Consider the following 20,815-nt stretch of genomic DNA (forward strand, 5'->3'; position numbering starts at 1 on the left):
GGGCGCAGGGGCTGCCCGGCGCCGAGCCGCCTCCCTTGCCAAGGCACGGCCCGGGGCTGGGGCTGGGGGCTTGCATGGGGCGGCCGCGATCCCCCTCCCCTCCCCTCCCCTGCGTGCGTGGGGGTGACCCCGCGTGTCTTCGGGCATCTGCTTGCCTCCCCCTGCGCGGCTCTGCCTCCCACCTCATGGGAGCTGCTTTTGCTTGGGAGCGGGGTGGGCAGGAAGCAGGCTGGGGGGATGCCTGGCCCAGTTGTGCCGGGCTGGCTTCACGGAGGATCAGCTGATTTCTTTCCTCGCCCTTCCCTGGCATCCATAAGTGGTGGGGAAAGGGGGTTGTGGAGCTGGAGGCCCGGGGCTGACCCTGGGTAGGGCGCGGTGGAAGAGGGGAGGGTCCCCGAGCCCTGTGCAAGGTGCTGAACTTGGTCCTGTCCACGGTGCTGGACATGCCCCTGTCCAGGGTGCTGGACCTGATCCTGTCCACGGTGCTAGACCTGACCCCTGTGCAGAGTTGTGGAGCTGACCCCTGTGCAGGGTGCTGGACCAGACCCCGTGCAGGGTGCTGAAGCCCCAGTCTCTGGAGCATCACGGAGCCAGGACTGTGCTCGGCTGCTCACCATCTCCAAGGGCTTGGGTGTGTTGTTTGTGAGGTGGGATGTGAAAAGGAGCCTCCTCTGAGCGCCTGTTTCACAGGTTCTGGGGTGGCAGTGACCCCGCTCCAGATAAATGCCATTGCATTTATATACAATCAGCCTTATATCAGAATAGCAGAAGGGAGAAACAGAAGGAAGGATTGGATCAAATTCACCCTTGGCAGAACTCCGCGGAAGTTATTGGGATGATACCCAGGATGAATTTGTCTTGTTCTTCCCAAATGGAGGTGTCACCTTTTATCTTCTTGTGTGACTGCTAAACATGGATTAAAAATGATTTTTTATTTTTTATTTTTATTTTTTGTAATTAGAAATGATGAATTGTATGTGGACTCTAACTCCACCTCCAGTTTATTTAGAGCTTGGCCTCACTTGTGCAGAAACCAGTGGAATCATCTACTGTTTCCAAGGGTGGCAAGCTCAAAAATTACTATTGTATGGCAATCAGGACTTGTAGTAGAGGCGAGAACTTTTATTAGACCACCTAGATTTTTGCAAAAAAAACATTTCTTTAATTGCAAGCTTTTGTAACAGACATGCAAATGGTTTGAAAGTTTATTCCCTTCCAGTTAACTTACTGGGACATAGTAGGATAACCATTTCTAGGGATGGGTAAAATGTATTATAGTCATTTTATAGCTATAAATGGTTCCCTAAAATGATATTATTGGAAACTGGAAACCCTTTAGAAACCTCTTATTGTTCTACAGTATTATTGCAGTGCCACATTTTCATGCTTCATTAACATAAAGCCTCTGTGCCCATATATGGAAACTTGAAACTTTGAGAATCCATTTTGCTCTTTTATCCTAAAAGGTAGAAGTTAATTTGTTGTCTAGCTTATTTTAGGTTTTTGTATTGCTATCCAGCATCACTGTATCTGTGTGCTTATTATACCTGAATAAGGTTATTATATGTATTCACTCATGCTGTTTGGCTTTACTTTTTCTTTACTGTTGTTAGGATTTACTAAGAAGGATGGAAAATCTGATTACTAGGAGCCTAGGTGATATGATAACCCCTCAATGAGAAACTTAAGTAACACATGCTGATACTAAGCATGCTGACACTAAAATTCCCCAGATTCAAACTTTTCTGCTCATTAGAGGGTAGTTGCTTCCAGGTGTAACCCTTCAGTCAAGGAAACCTGACTTGGAAAAGACCAGTTAAATAATTTGCTCCACCATTTCCCAGTACAGGATAGAGCACAAAAATCTAGTTATAGTCTGTTTTTTCCAGTCCAATTTTTAAATTATTCTAATAGCAATGGTCAGAATATGCTAAGGTTGTGGCTCAGTATATGTGCGGTATCCTATTGGTAGAGTGTTCTTGACATACTAGCTTTTGGGGGTGCTGTGTTTATTTTGGAGGTGTATGTTTGGTTGATTGGTTGTTAATTGGATTTTTGCTTTTCTGCATGCAGCGTTTTTCATTGTAACATTCACCAACTACTACTATACAGTGGTGTCTGAAATACCACATGATTTCCTCCTAAAGTGCATAAGGAAGGAAGGAGAAAAGCACACCTGGTAGCTCACAAACCTTTGCATGGCAAATATTTTGCAGCACAGACTTTTTAATAATGAGCAGCACATGTAATAGGATATAGAGTTACCCCTTCACTGGCAAGTAGTGTAGTTATATGTAATTTTAGAGGCTTAATGCTTTCAGGTCTTTGGAAATTCAGCAGCTAAGCTGGTATAAAAGCAATTAATGCATATTCTGACTTTTCACATGTTATTATAAGCACTAAGACCATTTTTTTCAAGCATCAGTGCTTAAAGTGAGTCACCTAAATAAATTGACCTGATTTTTTTAAGAATTGTTGAACAACTGTAGTGTTGGCCTTAATGGAAGATTTGGATATTCAGGACCTCTGGAAATCAGGCGACTTTTATATGGGTCCTTAATTCCAGTCATCCACATTTGGAAACTTTGAATGAAACACTCGGCCAGAGACTCTGGTGTTAGTTGTTACAGCTCCATTTAATATCAATGGTAGCATGTAAACTAGTTGAGAGCCTGTGCCCTATAACAAGAGGCGACAAGTTGACCAAATTAAAAACCTGAACATCAAACACTGTCTTTCAGTTTTTGGATGGGTTTAATTTTTATGCATGTTCTTATATGTTTATCAACAGTCTTGTCACTGGCAAACCCTTGTTTTATTTTGAGTCATGAAAGTAGCCATTTCTGGGCAGCACACATCTTAAGCATTGCATTTATCCTAAAAAAGTACTCTCTTTTGTTAATGCTATAAATATACTGAGTCTAACTGAGTTCAAACAGATTGGCAGGGATACCTGCTTGTGTGTGTGTGCATGTCTTTTTTGCATATATTGAGAAGTCTAAGCATCATTGATTAAAAAAAAAAAAAAAAAAAAAAAAAAAAAAAAAAAAAAAAAAAAAAAAAAAAAAAAAAAAAAAAAAAGTTTTATTTCCTGAAAATAATTAAATTTAACTGAGGGCAAAAACAGCTCGGTTTAAATATTGTTATAATTATTATTTTTAGAACATTAATGATCTGATCCAAAGCACAGTAGTAGCAATAATAAAAGCACCATAACCATATGAAGTAATTAGAGTTGAATTATTTGCTGAGTCAAGGCCAGAGTAAGGCGAAGTCTCAGCAATAACAGGAAGAAAGACAAGGGTATTTTTAGACTAACCATTTTAAACTACTATTTTATAGTAGCCATTCTCCTTTAAAAAGGTGCAGTTCCTCCATTGAAACATATGTGGCCATAGGAAAAAAGTTAAAATCCTAAATACATTTTAAGTACACTAAAACCAGTTTCTTTGCAGTTTACATACAGTCTGTCTCCATCATCTATAAATGCTGTGTGTTTATGGACATAGGCAAAACAAGTCCAGTCTGTGCAGTAAGCATGTAGTCTGGCAATGTCAGGAAGCTTTTATCCTAGATTCTTGGTGTGGAGGGAGTTCGTTCTTATGTTAAAAATACTTAAAGTATGAACAGAAGAATAGTATTCTGGATGACAAAACATGTTGGAATACTGAACTTCAGAAATGAGTTCTGTGACCCCAAGTGTTTCCCTGTACTTAGCCCATATCTGAATATATATATATATATATATATATATATATATTGCTGCTGTGTATTGGGAATTGCAGCTGTCATTATAATTTCTGACTTGATCTTTGTTGAATTCTACTCAGGTTATTAAAGATTTTGCATTTAAGGTCACTGAATTAGCATTAAGCTATAGTTATGTCCATCACTTAGGACTGTACCATTGGTTTTTCTCTAAACCTTTTTGCATTGTTGAACCAAAGCTTTCAAATTCTGTTTCTTGTATATATTCCAGTTATCTATCTGTACATAGCTCCCATTTTTTGAAGTCACTACCGTGGAGGAAAAATAGTAAGATGTTTACTGTTATAGAAGTTATAGAAAGCAACCTGCTATAGACAATACAATCATTAGATATCTTACGTATGAGAGCTTTGCCTGCCTATACACATGCTCGTTGGCATTCTAATTAGAATGCGTTGGAGCAGACATGATTAATCTTCACCACAACTTCATGTGTATTAAGCCTCCACACATTTTAAAATGACTGTGGGGCACTTTAACTGAACCTCATCAAATGAGATTTAGATAAAATATTCTCTGGCCATTTTTAAGTGGGTAGGAGCTTAATAATGTGATGGGGAGTCATTTTAATTAGAGGACCTGTTCAGGAACTGCTCTAATTAAAATGCACCCCTCCCCCACCACTGAGTACATGTATAGGTAGCCTTTGTTTCCCAGAGACTGATTTTGATATTTTAAATAAACTTTTTTAAAAAGTTAGTCTCGGAACTAATAGAAAGTCACCATATGCTAGAATTTTGAGAGCAAGATGGTTGCTGTATCATTTTCTAGCATTGTTTATTTATTATTGCCATGAATTTAGTGAAAGCTCATAATATCAATCAGTTAAGGAGTGATCTTTAAGTAATGTGAGATATTTGGAATCCAATAAACGCTACTCCTATTTATAACTTGCCAACTTATGATGAAGCTCTTAATTAAAAATCTGTGCTCAACCACTTCTTTATTATAGTCCTAGAGTATAGGCTTTTTAAAAATATGTTAAAAGTAATGAAGGATTGCCTATTTTTCATTAACTTGAAATAAGAAATGGCATGTTTGGAAATCTGGGGCTATTTTTAATCTGATGCTGTGAAGCTGAAACTGAAAACTGCATGCTTGCAACAGTTGCATAGGAAAAAATGTACCATCCTCCAGCAAAAGTGCAATGCTAGCACTGAATATAACATCACATCACACCCTGTTAGCTAAAGCACAATAGCACTGCATAGAATATCATCACCTCTAGTTATAACCCAGTACAGGAACAAACAAACACCATAACACACCTAAAGATATTTTCTGGACATCACTTCCTTCTTTCTCTAGTTTCATCCACTTTATTAAGAGCAATGCAAAATGAGGCTGGTTAAAGGGAGAACACCTGCAGACTGAGACAGACATCTTGTGTTGTCAAATAAGATCTGTTTTTTCGGGGAATAGTTACAGTGCTCTTAGTGACAGCTACGAAGAAGTGGTTCTCTTAGCCAGTATGTACCTCATCTTATAGAAGCTTTTTTTAAAATTCCTGAATGTCAGAATAAATAAAACAATAAAAGATACATCTATGTCTTGATCTTCCAGTATTTTTGGTGGTAAAATCTCTGCTGCAGATTGAATTGTAAATAAATCCTTAAAAGTTGGCATGTATAGCTAGCCAGAGCGCAATTGCATAAACATTTTCTAACACGTAAAGTACTTTCCTTGAATGGATGGGCTTTGATCTGCTAATCATGGAACACTTCTCTCTCTTTCTCTCTTCTTTGTCTCCACCTTTGAACAGAATACCCCAAGGGATAACCATAGCGAGTTAGTCATTTGGGTTTAGATGAAATGGAAAGTCACAGCTTATTTTTGGAGTGCTTCAGACTTATGATGAGAAAATGCTCTGAGTAAACATGGTCCTTGTGTTAGATTATTTTCCAAATACTTCATCAGACAGACCATAACTAAATATGCACATAAAGATTACTGGGGTAATAATAAAAAAGATACTCCATGTTTTTAAGTCCTGATCTTGCAAATATTTAATTTAAGCATCTGAGTAAAATTAACGTTATTCATATGAGTAAAATAAGTAAATTGTTGGGATAGGCTCATGCATATGTTTTATGTAGTTTTTAAAATTTAGTTTCATTATCTTTATCTTTATATATTCATTTTCAATAGTAATTGGCACTAATTCAAAATGAGTGCCTTTCATTATATTTATTTATTTATTTATTTTCTTATTTTTACTTCCACAGACATCCTGAGCATGATATAAACCACTATCCAAGACAAGCAGGTAAGCCTCCAGATCCAGGGCCATCCACTTTAAGTAAAAGTAGAACAGTAGATGTATTGAAAACAGAGCAACGATTACCTGGAAGGAGCCCTTCTTCTACTAGTCTGAGGGAATCGAAATCCAGGACTGATTTTAAAGAAGACCAGAAACCAAGTATGATGCCCAGCTTCCTCTCAGAGGCCAATCCATTAAGTGCAGTCACATCAGTTGTAAACAAGTTCAATCCTTTTGATTTGATATCAGACTCAGATGCAGCACAGGAAGAAGCCAACAGGAAACAAAAAGTTTTTCAGAAAGACCAAGGGAAGCCTGAGGAGCAAAAGGGACCTGCAAAACATCCAGCTCAGCAACAACCTCCAAAGCCAGTGGTTCAGCCACATGGGCCTGTCAAACCAATACCCCAGCAAGCAGGGCCTTCCAAACCAGCACCTCAACAGCAGCAACCGGGGGCAGTTAAGCAAGTTCAAAAACCAGGGCCTGTTCAACCAACAGGCCTTCAGTCAGAAGAAGCAAAACTTCCAGCTCAAATGCGAGGCCCACCAAAATCTCAGACACAGCAATCAGAACCCATGCTGCCAGCTTCTCAACAGCAGAGCCCTGCAAAACCTGCACCACAGCAACCGGGCACAACCAAACCGTTACCACAGCAATCAGATGTTGCTAGAGTGTCATCCCAGGTACCTGCTCCCACAAAGCCATTGTCACAGCAACCAGGACCTGGAAAGCAAGCATTTCAGCCACCAGGACAGCAAACAGGTGCTGCAAAGCCATCCCCTCACCAAACAGAGCCTGCTAAACAACCATCTCAGCAACCTACACCTGCAAAGCCATCTCCTCAGGCAACAGGACCTACAAAACAACGCTTGCAGCAGCCTGGACCTGGGAAGTCATTTCCTCAGCAAACAGAACCTATGAAACAACCACCACAGCAGATGGGACCTTCAAAGCCACCATCACAGCAACCAGTAAAGGCACCGTCACAGCAACTTGGACCTACAAGACCATCAGGCCAGCAGCCAGGGCCTGCAAAACCTTTGCCACAAAAACAAGCAGCTGCAGCCCAGCCTGCTGAATCTGCCCCAAAGAAAAGCTTCTGTCCTCTTTGCACTACTACTGAACTGCTGCTGCACATTCCAGAGAAGGCCAATTACAACACGTGCACACAGTGTCAAACCGTAGTCTGCAGCCTGTGTGGCTTTAATCCCAACCCACATATAACAGAGGTGAGTACATTCACACATCAGTTTTTCTCTATGGGGCACAAACCGGTTAAAATTTACAGTGCTGACTTTATCAGATATTGCCTTACACACTTGATAAGGTATTGCCAGAAAATGGATAGCTGTTAGGAGTGTTGCAGCAGGCTAAGAGACTGAGGCCAGGTACAGATATTACACTTTTACGGATGTAAGTGATCGGAAACCGATCTATACCCATAACAGAACAGAAGTTTGGCACACAATGGGCACATCTACATGAGATGCTTAATGCGCAGTAATAACGCTGCACAGTAGCGTGCCAGGCAAAAACTGTGCTAATACACTACCACACAATAATATTAGACCACTGTACAATAAGCATCACTAAAAAAAAGGTGCACCAGCACTACTGTGCAGTAACTGTACCTACTGTGCAGTTAGTTAGTACTTCATTAAGCAAGTACTGCACATTAATGAACATGTAGACACACCCACAGACTGGATTAAAAGTGGCGGAACCTGGTCTAAGATTTGCCCTCCCCCGCAAAGGGCAAATACGTGTTCTGTTCGCTACAAATCTAAACTGCGCCACTTACAGAAAACCATGCAACTTCGATCGCTTCTGCCTCAGGCTTCTGGAATGTCTGTACCCCTTTTTTTTAGGGGAAGTATTTTACTTTTGTGCGAAGTAACACTTCTTTGTATTGTGCCTATCATGGCAAGGATTTGTCTCTATGATTGGAACTCCAAGCACTACCACGGTGTGAACAACAACAAGAAAAAAAAAGTGAATGCTTTCCTGCCTGCCCGCCATCCTTTCCTTCCTTTTTTCATATTCTGTTGCTGTGTTTCTAAGCCAGACACCATAGTGTTTTTCAGATCTAGGTGAACCAGAAAGATAAACTGATATAGGAATTGACTGAGTAATAAAAATGAAACCATCTAGCCTGTGTTCCTTGCCTCTGCTGAGTGAGATAAGGAAAGTAAACAAGTAGTCCAGATGGTAAAAAACTGATTAGATTTTAAAAGATTATTTTTATTCAACTACCCGTTTGCGTTTAAAATGGCTATAGGTCTAAGGACGCTTTGAAGCTTTGTTGATTTGCATCAGTTGCTTCACATCCGTTGCTTCAGAATCATTAGCTTGATGTTCCTTCTATTATTTCAGTCTCGCAGACCATTTCTTAAGACAGAGCCCTCTGTGGACTATCTATATTTTCAGTCCTGGTTACCATTCCAGCTGTAATTAGAGACCTAAGTTATATGGAAATAAATTTGTCTTATTCTGATTGGTGCACTCGCTTGAACATATCCCCTTCCATTTAGGCAGAAGGTAGCACAGGGTGGCACTTTGGGGACTAACCAGTTGAGAGGCATGAGCTTATGTAGGCAACAAACCTGTTTCATCAGATGCTATAACAAAGAATCTGATGAAGTAGGTTGTTGCAAATGAAAGCTCATGCCTCTCTGAATTAGTTAGTCCCTAAGGTGCCACTATGCGCTGCCTTCTAGCTAGCTTCAGAATAACTTGGCTAATCACCTTTATATTCTTCCACTGTGCATTTAATTCACTTCCAAAGATATAGGACTTCATATTAGTACGTGGGCTAAATATTTTAATTTCCCAAAGATGCTTTTAAGTTTGCCTTCCTGTATCCTTTTAGTGCCTCCAATTTTAGGGTTTTTCATGAATTTGAACACAGTAGAAATGACACCAAATTAAAATCTGACAAATTGGTGGGGAAGCAGCAAGGACGGAATGGCGGATTATGCTTTTGTTTTGGCTTTTCTGTTTTAGCTACCTTAGATGGTCAGGAAAGTCAATGAGAAGCAGCATAGACTAGGCTACAATTCAGAAATTAAACTTGACCATGTCAATAATTGTGATCTGCTGTGGAGTGCTATATGAAAGACTGAAAGACAAAATAAAAGGAACAGTGATAATCACCACACTTTATTTATATGTACAACTTACACTAGTGATATTTTTGGATGCTACCTGGCTCAGAAATGGCAGACTGCATCTGGCAGTGTTGATTATATATTGGTTTTCTGAATGTTTATTAAAAAAAAAGAATACATCTGTTGTAGTAGCCCATTTTTAACACGCTGTACTACTATGCAGAGCCTATCAGCTTACGTTCCAAGATCATTTGAGTCTATTCCTGGGATGCCCAGGGTGGAGATAGCTGGAGTTGATGTTTGCAAATTCTTATATTAGCAGATAGATGAGTTATGCCTTACTCCCAATTGAAGGGCATGTTGAAAGGGAGTAACCATGAACTTTTACTGATGAAGGAGGATATCAGGTTTTTTTTAGGGAAGTGTTTTCTTAAGGTAAAAAGGAAACTACCAAAGCATTTTGGGCACAGAGACTTTCACTCTACCTCATGGCGCTTTACATAAGCCGCTGTGAGTTAGGGTGCCACTCCCTTCCCCCTACCCCAATGCAACAGTTGTTTTCCTGTTGGGTCAGGGGGGATCGTGCCTGCCTGCACCTGCCCTCCGGGCCAGCGGGATTGAGCTTGCCTACAACACCCTTCTCCCCAGATCCATTCCCCCTCCCAGCTCCAGTGCTGTCAGTGGGAAGGGGAGGGGGAGGGGGAGGGAAAAAGCAGCTCCAAGCTTCTGGCTAAGGTTTGCTGTCCTGCCTGAGTTGGAAAGAGGAGGTGGAACAGAGTCCCCCTGCCTCGTGGGCTCTCCCCAGGTACCCTGGATGGGATACTGGGGAGAGCCGGACTGGATCCAATAGGTGAAAGGGCTCTGTTCCACCTCCACCTCCAGCTCAAGCTAGAAAACAAACACCAACTGGCAGCTTGGAGCTGCTCCCTCCCTCTGCCTTCCTCCTCCCTCTGCATCAGACCAGCCCAACACATGAAAACTTACCTCTAGGCAACACAAGTTCCCAAAGGCACTCTAAAGCAGAGTGCCTTCAACTAATACCTCATTTGAGGAGGGTTAATTTTTCATGCAATTAGCCACTTGAAAAGTGCTCTTCAGCCATGCACATGTCATGGCAGGGGCCCAATCATGTGGAAAATTCAACTTGTGTAAGTGCCCTTTATTTAAACCCTAGCCCCTAGTAACACACTTCCAAGGCCTGAGTATGGGATCTTAAAGTTGGATCATGACACAGGGAAAAAAAATGAGATTATTGTCTGGGTTTCGAACAGTTGATATGAAAAGAATAATCTATAAATACTGTTAAAGAAAGATCTTTAACCAACCACAGGAAATATTAATTTGATAGTACTGGTATTTGATACAACAGGAACTCAAAATTTGGTTTATTCTTAAAATGTCAGATTAGCCTTGGAAATATTAAAGACCCTTTGAAAATTAATTTGAACAAAACTGTCCAAGAGTTACTGAGAGAAGCTGTAAGTACCTGAAAATCCTCTCTTTTTTTTTTTCTTTTGCTAGGCAGGTACTGTACTGTATATAAAACTCAACATCCTGAGATGACAAATACAGCTTCATTTAAGACCATCTGATTGCATACATATGTAAAAGGAAATTTGAATTTCATATCATACATTGAAATAAACATGGGTAGTACATTTATTCCACAATGAAATCATTTCAGTAAATGAAACTACTTCACTTCTAATATATTCAGCTATTAGTTTTATGCTGATGATTCCCACATATACCTTTCCCTTTCTGCTCAGATGCGCATTTATAACTGTCTCACTGAAATCTCATTCTGGTCTTCTTGCTGCCATCTGCAATAAAACAGAGAGAAAAGTCAACTCCTTACTTTGTTTTCCATTAAGCCCTTCTTTCTGCCTGCATATTGCTCAATATTTTTATTCATCAATTTTTTTTCCAACTCTGCCAAATTTTGTTGCATCATCCTTTATGAGATATTGTGCATTCTTCTCTTTCCGTCCAACTGTTTGAAGATTAGAGGTGATTATTGGTCATTATGATATATATACATATGATACGTACATTCTGATTTCTTGTGCTCTCCTTCAAACCTTGTTTAGTTTCCTACTGGAATTCTCAGTTCCTGTGAACCTACCATGTCATTTAACAGTAACCTTTGCATTCATCACTTCTGTTGTGTTTTTTTGTTTTTTGTTTTTAGTCTACTTATGTTTGGCATTAGTTATTAAGGTGAAGCCTTTATCCCAAAATTATCAGTCCCAGCAGAAGGGAAAATTAACCTACAGTGGAGTAAAGGTGCAGAATGTAAGATTTTCTTCATGTACTTCTGAATCATTCCTGGGCACAGCTGTTATAACTGCTTCCATAGGGTTTTTTGGCACAGGTTTGTTTTTAGAGTTTTTTTTTTTTTTGTTAAAATAACAGGTTCTGTACCCTAGCAGCAATAGGAGACCAAATCATGAGAAGCACTTCCCAAGTATGGTAATTCTTAAATTTACGTGTCCTTAGTGTCCCAGTGTCCTGGGTAATTTCTGTATAGGCATCAAAATGAGGTAGATCCTGGGAAGCATTTGAATGAAGAAACTGTAGTAGTTTTGCAAATTATAAAGCAAATAGCATGCATGGTTCACACTATTTACATTCAAAACTATTTAAAATACACTTGCTCTATGAAGCCTTTTCAACTTTATTCACTAGAGAAAACTTTATAATCAAGGCCAAAGGGATAACTCTGCTGCTAGGAGGATGGATTGTCATTTGGTCATCCAGTGCTTTGCCTGAATTACTTAACAGTGAAGACTTCCTATTTTGTACAGCACAGTCTAGACTGAAACACACCATAAATAACATGTGTTTGCCAACATATGTCCCTGTAATCTGTTTAAGTATTTATACTCCACTCATTGCCATAGTATATGTATGCCTAGCACCAATTATATAAAATAAAATAAAGCCCCAAACCATACACTAAACATAGTTCTCCCTTTTGAACTCTCATGCATACAAATTTAGATCAATTGTGTACTTTTTTATGCAACTTACTCCCTGCCCCCCACCCACCCCTTTTGCATCTGTTACCCTTTATTTTTATTCATTTCCTATGGTGACAACCATCATGACCAGATCCATGATCTCCAGTACAGCATGGATTTGAGCATGAGTAGTTCCACTGACATGAGCAAAGAATTCAAAGGGAGTACTTCTATAGCACTTTTCTAATTTTCTTTCCTGCAACTGGGGCCAAGAATCATGTTCCTCTATATCAGCAATTCTCAGTCAGGGTTCCATGAGATCCTTTTAAGGGTGCTGTGGGTTGCAAATGCCTGGGTTGCATTTATCACGTGATAAACCCAGATATTTCAAATAGGGATATACAGCAACCAAAGCATTCTGACTTGTTGTGGTATTTCTGAGTTCTCTGCAACAGAAAAAAATGCTCTATTTTTCCATAATGAAACAGTAACTGGATGCTAAGAGCTGGCAATTTCCAAGGGGTGCTTTGAGTGTAACAAGCTTATAAAGGCTGACAGTGATTTATTTTCCCTTTACCAAGAACTGGGACCAACATTCATGTTTCTCTATATGTTGGACTAAATGTATATCTCTTAAAGCTGGTAGCTGTAGTAGATACTCATTCTCTGTGGTCCAGAAAGAATGCAGACTGACCCAAACTGAGCAGTAGTTTGCACTATGATAATGCAAACTTAAGTTCTTTACCCTGGTAAATCCAAAATGGTAGATTGATGACTGGAACCATAAAGCTTTTAATTGTGTAGGTTCTGGTTATATATGAGGTGTCCTCTTCAACTTCTCTTTGCGACTAGTGAGTATACAACACAGGTCTTTCAGGGAGCTCACTCACAGTCTTGACTACTATTTTTACATAATTTTAACTTTAGTTCAGCTCAATCCATGTTTTATAACGTTCAGGCCTCTGGAAGGCATTGCAATTAAGGCATGGTTAACCTGTTAATTATGCCTTAATTCAGGGGTGGGCAAAATATGGCCTATGGGCCGGATCCAGCATGCCAAGGGATTTTTTTTTCCGGCCTGCAGTGGGTCACTCAGTCCCACCCAGCCCAGTGCGGGGCCAGCCTGGGCTGTGGTGTGTGTGGCCAGTCCTGCCACTCCCGGGTATGCAGTGGTGCTTGGGACAGCATGGCAGCCAGACTTCATTTCCTGGCAGCCCTGGCAGTGGCAGCTCCTTCCAGGAGCTTCAGCTGCTGCCCCACTACCTGAACACTTCAGCCTATCTGATCTGCAGCAACTGCTGGAGGGTGGGACTTGTGCAGGCAGGGTGATTGCTTAGGCAGCTGGGATGGGGCTGTGAGCAGGTGGAGAATGGTGTCCAAGAGCAAAGCAGGCAGGTGGTGCTGGGAAGACCCTGGGATCTTAGGGCAGTGACAACATAGGGCTGTGCAGGCAGGAGATTGTGGCTCTGCTCCACCCCACGCTGTCACCACCCTGCAACCCTGCCTCTTGATCCCAGCGTCACTGACCCATCCTGTTCTCAAACACTGCTGCCCACCTGCCTATGGCCCCATCCCACCTAGGGAGTTTTGGTGAGCTGTTGGGAGTGTGGGGGCCTGATCTAGCAGGGTGCCTCATTCAGCATGTGCCTCCTGTGCTGCAAGTATAATCCAGCTCACTCTAGGGCCTGCAATGCATGAGGCATGCAGGTTGCATGGGTGCTTCCTACAATAGTGGGACCCCACACAGTGCAAACTGCATTCAGCGCCCTGCCAGACTGGCCCTGCATGCCAGCTCTGGAGTGCACAGGTGGACACTGCTATAAATGAACACCTGTACACAGCCTAAGTCTAAGCTTTATCATAGTGGTACAAATAGCTTTGGCAGAGCCAACCCTGTATAAACTTAGCCTTACAGGGTGATTACTGATGGGGACATAAAGTAGGAATCATAAAATAGAAAAGTTGTAAATGTTTAATTCCATCTATAAACCTCTGTAAGAAGGAAGTGTGGACAGAATGAAAATAAAATTGGTGCTAGAGTTTTAAATGTAAAAAATTGATTTATATTCAGCTCAGAATTGCACTGGGGAAATCAAGATTAATACCAGGGTGACTGAGATCAGACGACAATCTGACTTAAAATTCTTCATTTAGTTACCCAAACCAAAACAATTCTTTCACATTTTTACAGTGAAATCAAGATCAAGAGATATTTTTTCATACTCCAAATAACTAGAGTTCCTTTGCTACTAAACTGCAGTTTGTACCATATTAGGTATATAGTGCAGTTTGCACTTCTGGATTTTGGATTAAATGAATCTGTTGGCAACTCCTTTAATTATGCTTCACTAGAAGCAAGACCCACTTTATATTTTTATCCTAAATAGATTTTGTTGGGAAAATGATTATGATCCTTAAATGAAAATTTCTGAGGAAATAGGGAGTATTTTTATTCATTATGACATGCTCCTTTTAAGTATTCTAAACCCCATCCATTGCTCTGTCTTTTGGCGAAGAAATTGGCATCTCTAAATTGTTGTTTTAAGTTCAGGTAAGAATTGTTTTGGCTTCCTGTTTCTATCATGCTAAAGATAAATGTATAAAAGCATTTGAAGTAGGGTGAACAAATTCTGAAATGTGGCAGGAAAGATCTGATAATTTAAAACAGTGAATACAAGGTTTTGAAAAAACTACCTGTAGTTCAGGATTTTCTCCTATCCAGTTTTTAGCACAAGTAAATTATAAATTAATCTGCATAGCTAAAGATGTCAACTGCAGAGAGCCATCTGCACCCATATTACTGTTGCTCAGCAACTGTAATTTACTACTACAGTTAATCATGTGATTTGAGATGCTGTTTTCTGGGTAATCACTGAGCAGGAAGTATGGTTGAGTCCTCTTTTAAACAGACAGGATAATCTGTTGTCAAATCCCAGTGAAATTCCCTTGCTTGGATGCTTTTTGTGAAACGTAAATGAACTTTTTTTTGTTAACCTTTTGCGATCTACACAGTAGTTTGGTACTTATATCTCTTGTTAATCATGCAGATGTTTTCAGTAGATTAAATCTCGACACACTTAAATTAAACCAATCATCACATCCTAACCCCTATAGGCTAGGTACAGATATTCAGATATCCTGAGGCAGAATTGATCTAAGTTGCACAGTTTTCCATAGGCAGTGTAGGTTAGGTTGGTAGTGAACAGAATACATGTTTGCCCTTGGCGGGGCGGGGGGGATGGGGTGTGGGGGAAAGAAGGGAGCAAAGCATAGACTGGGTTCCTCCATAATTAAACAGTTTATATATGCCGAACTTCTGTTCTGTTACAGGTGTAGACCAGTTTCTGATCACTTATACTGATAAAAGTGTAAAGTCTGCACCTGGCCATAGTGTGTCAAATTATGATTTACAGTAAAAGCTCTGTTATCCAGCATTGCCTGGGAATGGGGGATGCCAGTTAATCAAACGTGCACCATCTGGTGTACTCCCCGGCATCAGTGTGCCGGGGGACAGGGAGGGGGGGACCCCCCACAGGCTGTTTTGCCTCGCGCAAGCTGCTTTGCCCTGGGCCGAAGAAGTGGCAAAGAAAAATTCAGCTCGTGGCGGCGTAACAGGAAGTCCCCCAGAAATTATACTTCTGGTTTTGCTTTTGCTGCATCCCTTGGATGCCGGTTAATAGAGTGTTCCAGCTAATAAAGTGCCGGTTAACACAGCTTTTGCTGTAGTTTTTTTTCCTATACAATACACAAAGCAGTTTAAAACATATTTTCTGTTTGGGAAATTCATTTTTATAGACTCATTAGAAAAACTACAGGCAAAAATGATCTTATCAAAAGACAGTGCTCATTATTTTGTTTTATGATAGCTCTTATTATATAAATAATGACATTTTAGTACCAAATATGCTAAAAGGCCTTTTTGTACAGTATAAAATTTTGCATTATTAATTACAGCCCTGTGCTGTAGTATGTTTTAAGTTTGTGATAAATGAGAGTCAGTGACTTTTTATATAATTATACAATTCAAATAGCTTTACATTGCTGTAGTTCAGGATTATATTGTTTAAAAGGGCCTTTTTAAAAATAACGTATGGTAGTGTTCTACAAGTGCCCCAAAATTATTACCATGCATACACCATGGGTGCATCTACATGTGACACGACATCGCCATATCAACATGCTATGGCAACATAGAGTCTGTGGGCATCTACACGTGACCAGCAGCTACTTTGCCGTAGTGATATGCTCCCCTGGTATAGCACACTGCTACAGCGAAGTAGCTGTTAAAAATAATTGTGTATATATAACCCTGTATATGGCACAGTATGGGCAGTTACTGTGCTGTGATTTAGTATTTCCATAGTGACACATGTAGACATGCCCTGTGAGATATAATTCTTCAGGTCCATTTCTATATTTAGAAGTGTAGGTATATCAGGAATAGTGTGCTGACTTAGGCCGCATATTGCAAAAACAATGTTTCCTGTGCCTCATTAGCAAGTATTATTAATAGCTATGCAGACCTGATCATATTTCAAGGAAAAGAAGGCTTATTTTTAGTATTGTACAGACTACTTCAGATGAAAAGGACATTTTTAATTGGACTTTTCATCCCTGTTTTATTTGTTCTGCAGTTGAACTTGCTCCTCTGCTCACTACAAGATTCAGAGACTTGTCATTTCTTATCTGTTGCAACTATACCTATTTGGTGCAGTAACTTGCTGGCTGATCTGCTGTTTTATCTTCCTAGTTTAGTATTATCTTGTTTCATTTTATTCTTGAAATAAAATAAAGATTCCTCTTGGTGTCATTAGGCATCATAGAGGTGTGTGTGTGTGTGTTCTCAAACTGACCAAAAGATGCCCACATTTTGCCTCTGCAAGCAGACTGAATACACACAGAAAGGCAAGCTGCTGAATTAGGCACTGGTGCAGTTATTGTCCAATCACTTTTCATGTACAATACTGCTGGAAAATAGCAAATAAACTCAGTTTAGAATTCTTATTTTTTAAAGAATGCAGTCTTTAGAGAGGTTTTTATTGTTTCCTCTGAATGCATGGTTTATTAGCATATACAATACATTTTCTTATTTGTATATCTGTTTGTTATTTTGCATTGACATAAAAGGGAGAAAATCTGTGGCAGATGACAGACCATTCAGTAATAGTTCCAAAAATATTTGTTTAAAATGTAAGGCAAAGCATTTGAAGGTTGAGATCCTATGTATTGGACATATGTCCTGAATCCCACTGGATCTTTGAAAGGAAGAAAAAGGGTAATCGTATTGTATGTTTTCTGTGTCCTTGAGGTTTTAGTTTAGATTGGATCAATTATCTTTCTTTAGAAGCATCCACTATTTAAGAAAACTATTTCTCTGATTTTGGAGTGCATGTTGTGGACAAACAGGACTTTTAAAAATGACTGTGAGTACTAAAAAGAGCAGTTTGGGTTTTTGGCTATTAGAACAATGTTCAGGCCCTTTGTCGAGGCATGCAACTGTCTTGGTTTTCCCATGCACATTTTCTTTTGGTTGGTAGGTTCTTGTTCGCAATATTTTGCCAACTTTTTCAATAAAATGTCTATCTCTAACTTGAGAAAAACTGTCATTGGACACAGCCTAAATATATTCCCATTTAAATCAACAGCAAAACTCTCTGACTGCAGTAGAAGCGCAAACAGTCCCATGATTCAATGTTGTAGTTAGTAAAATGCAGTTCTTAATGTATTTTATTTTGTGACACTTATAGTTGGAAATCAGAACTATAAGAGTCTGTAGTGTGTACGTATTTTAAGAAGGCAGGTATTGGTTTTAATAGTACTCAGGTTTTAGCACTCCATTCCTCCCACTGAAGTGCATGGGAGGAAATTATGCCTAAAATGAAGAGATGTAAAAGCAAAAAATAAAGTAAAATTTCCAAATTTTCCTTTTAAAGTTTAGTCGTGGGAGTTGCATGCTAACTTTTCTTTTAAAAGTTTTCTTTTGATCCATAAAATAAGATAAACACATTAAAATATCAAATGAAGGCTTAAGGTTTAGTATATTGCTTGCTGCAACACAGGGTTAACTCCTGTTTGTCTATTTAGACTCAGATTATGTACTGAAAGCAGGCTGGACTTAAACCATATATTCTACTTACCATTTACCATAACGTATGGGAAAGAAGGCATTTGGAGAAACTAAAAGACCCTTATTTTTTTTAAATGTCATTAATTGAAATAAAACACAAGTTAAAGGGAAAGGTAACACTTTTTCTACAATGTTATTGTTACTTTTATGTGGTAGTAATAATTTAACTGTCTGTCATAATTTGGTCATTTTATTATGGAAAAAAATTAGAAACTGTGCAGAAAGTCCATCCAAGGACTATACACTTTTTAAATAACCAAAGCAGGATTTAAGTGGCACCCCTGTTCAGTCATGAATTTTATTCCTTTATTCACTGCAGAAATTAAATGTTTTATTTTGTTTTAATTAGTTTCTCACTTTGAAGGCTGTTCAATCATAAAATGTTGGTGTTGAAAATGCTGCTGAGAGCTGCTTAACATGATCTAAGACCATGTCTTCTGTGAAAATTAAAAAAGAGTGAGAGAAGAAAACCTAATATTGATGACAGTATTCTGTTTAGTACTGTTTTGGCTATTGTAAATCTGTGTACACGGCCTGAACGGCATTAACAGGATAAGTACGATGTACCAATGCAGCCATGGCCTGATTTAATTTTAATTTCCCCATGTGCAACCTGAGTTTAATTCAATGGGAACTGCATGCATGGTGTAAGAGCTCAATCTGTCTTTTAATATTTCCTGTATTACCGCCTTGTATCATGTTCTTCAAAGGTAAACCCTTCACCATGCAATATGCCCTAGCTTTCATTTTATGGCATGGTGAGGGCAAGGATTTGTAATGGAGGAATCAAGGTGCTTGAATCTCTATCTTCTCCTATGTTAAGAGTCAAGAAATCTATTAGAGAATTATGTATCAGTGTAATCTGCTCTGTTGTGCAGCTCTTGGAAGTTCAGCTCACTCAGAAGAGGTGATGTCACTGGTTTCCGGTCTGTACCTATGCCCTACCTTCCCCTTCAAAGGAATTAATTAGCATAGAAAAGCAAAAGATAAATACTATAATGAGTAGCACTGTAACTCCTCAGCTTTGGTATTATCTGGAAGTTGTTGTCTCATCAGAGATAATATCATGTTAAGGAGCTATCACTCAACTTTGCCCCCTGCAGCATTTCTACAGGTGTTTTTTCAACTTTTTGTAGAAATGAGAACTGTTGGAGATGTGTGTTAGGGGCAAAAAAGGCACCATCTCCCCCAGGAACAGTGAACCTCTGGTAGTGGCTGCTCCTGCTGTTCATTACTCCTCTCTGTGGGAGTTGGAGCTGCTGCAGGGAAGGTGCATAGTGAGGGAGGAACCTGTGCATGCATGCGTGTATGCTCATGTATGTACAGTACTGTCCCAGGTACAGAATTGACTAGCTATGCCTCTGAATTTCCCCCTTCAAGATCTGTAGACCTGAAGACAAGTTGGGTGGATTTTTTTAGGGAAGTAATGCAATGCTTGTTCTGTTCCACTCTTTGAAGTAGTGTTATAAGTGCATGAGAATAAAAGAAGGATGCTCCAGGGGTTGGGGTGCTAGCCTTGGACTCGGAAGCTCTGAGTTTAATTTCCTGCTCTACCACTTTCTTTGAGGTGGCAGGCAGGTCACTTATACCCAGAACACAATTAGGTGCCTAACTCCTATTTCACTGACAGTTAGGGAGAAAATTGGAATAGACGTGTTTTAAATACCTTTGCGCATCTGGGCTTGGATCTTTTTCTGCCACTGTTCCTCATCTGTAAAATGGCATAGAAACTCTCAGTTGTTTTGGAATTGTAAGCCTAAAGATTGTAAGGAGCTGCAGTACTGAGGGCCATAGAAGAAAACTTTTAACTTATTCTTACCTCCCTTCCCTTCCCTGGAGGAGCATATAATGAGTATATGGTAATTACTCTTGGATCCTTAAGCCCAGTAACAGAATGATTGCAGGAACACCTAATTATGGTTTGTATATTGCCATCAATTTTTAGGCAAAGTTCCTCATTGATTTCAAATGAAGACTTGTGCTCAGAAATGATGGCACAATGCAGGCCTGTGTAAATACATGGGATTCATTAATGCCTCTCTGTACCTAATTCTGTATGTACAGATAGAGTACCAATATGACTCGTGCCCTGTAATTTAAAGCATTACTAAAACTATAAGCTAGATGAGGATCTTGATCTTCATACAATTAAAGGTAATTATGCATTTACTTTTGTTCTAATGATTATAATTATGGCTTTCTATCAAAATACATTTGATTTGCCAAACTATTTTAGGAATGGCATTTTGGGGTGGTCGGGGAAGGGATGCAGGAAAACAATGCTGCAGATAAATCGGTGCTAGCACATTTCTAGAGCTTTTCCTGGTATTGCTATAAGTTGATCCTCCATTGCTTAGTTTTCTGTAAATTGCTAGATCTGTAAAACAGGGCTGAGAGCTTAGAATGTACGAATTAAAAAGGAATGAGAAATTCAAGAGTTTGGTGGTGGTGGAGAGGGGGTGGGGGGTGGGGTTTTGTACAGCAGTATTCAATTGGTAGTATTTTACCCCCTTTATACTAAACTTTTACCTGGAATGCTAGCACAAAATATTGCTAGTACTATAATGTTTACTACATTACTGTTATATTA

General features: G+C 39.6%; 1 protein-coding gene across 1 annotated transcript in view; it reads left to right on the forward strand.

The window, feature by feature from the left end:
• PCLO (piccolo presynaptic cytomatrix protein) overlaps positions 1-20,815 on the forward strand; it is a 598,913-nt gene that overhangs the window by 30,080 nt on the left and 548,018 nt on the right. The window contains 1 exon segment of the mRNA XM_025203237.1: positions 5,994-7,257. Coding sequence (XP_025059022.1) covers positions 5,994-7,257 — 1,264 coding nt within the window.

The sequence above is a fragment of the Alligator sinensis genome, unplaced genomic scaffold, assembly GCF_000455745.1.
Source record: "Alligator sinensis unplaced genomic scaffold, ASM45574v1 scaffold567_1, whole genome shotgun sequence".
NCBI lineage: Eukaryota > Metazoa > Chordata > Crocodylia > Alligatoridae > Alligator > Alligator sinensis.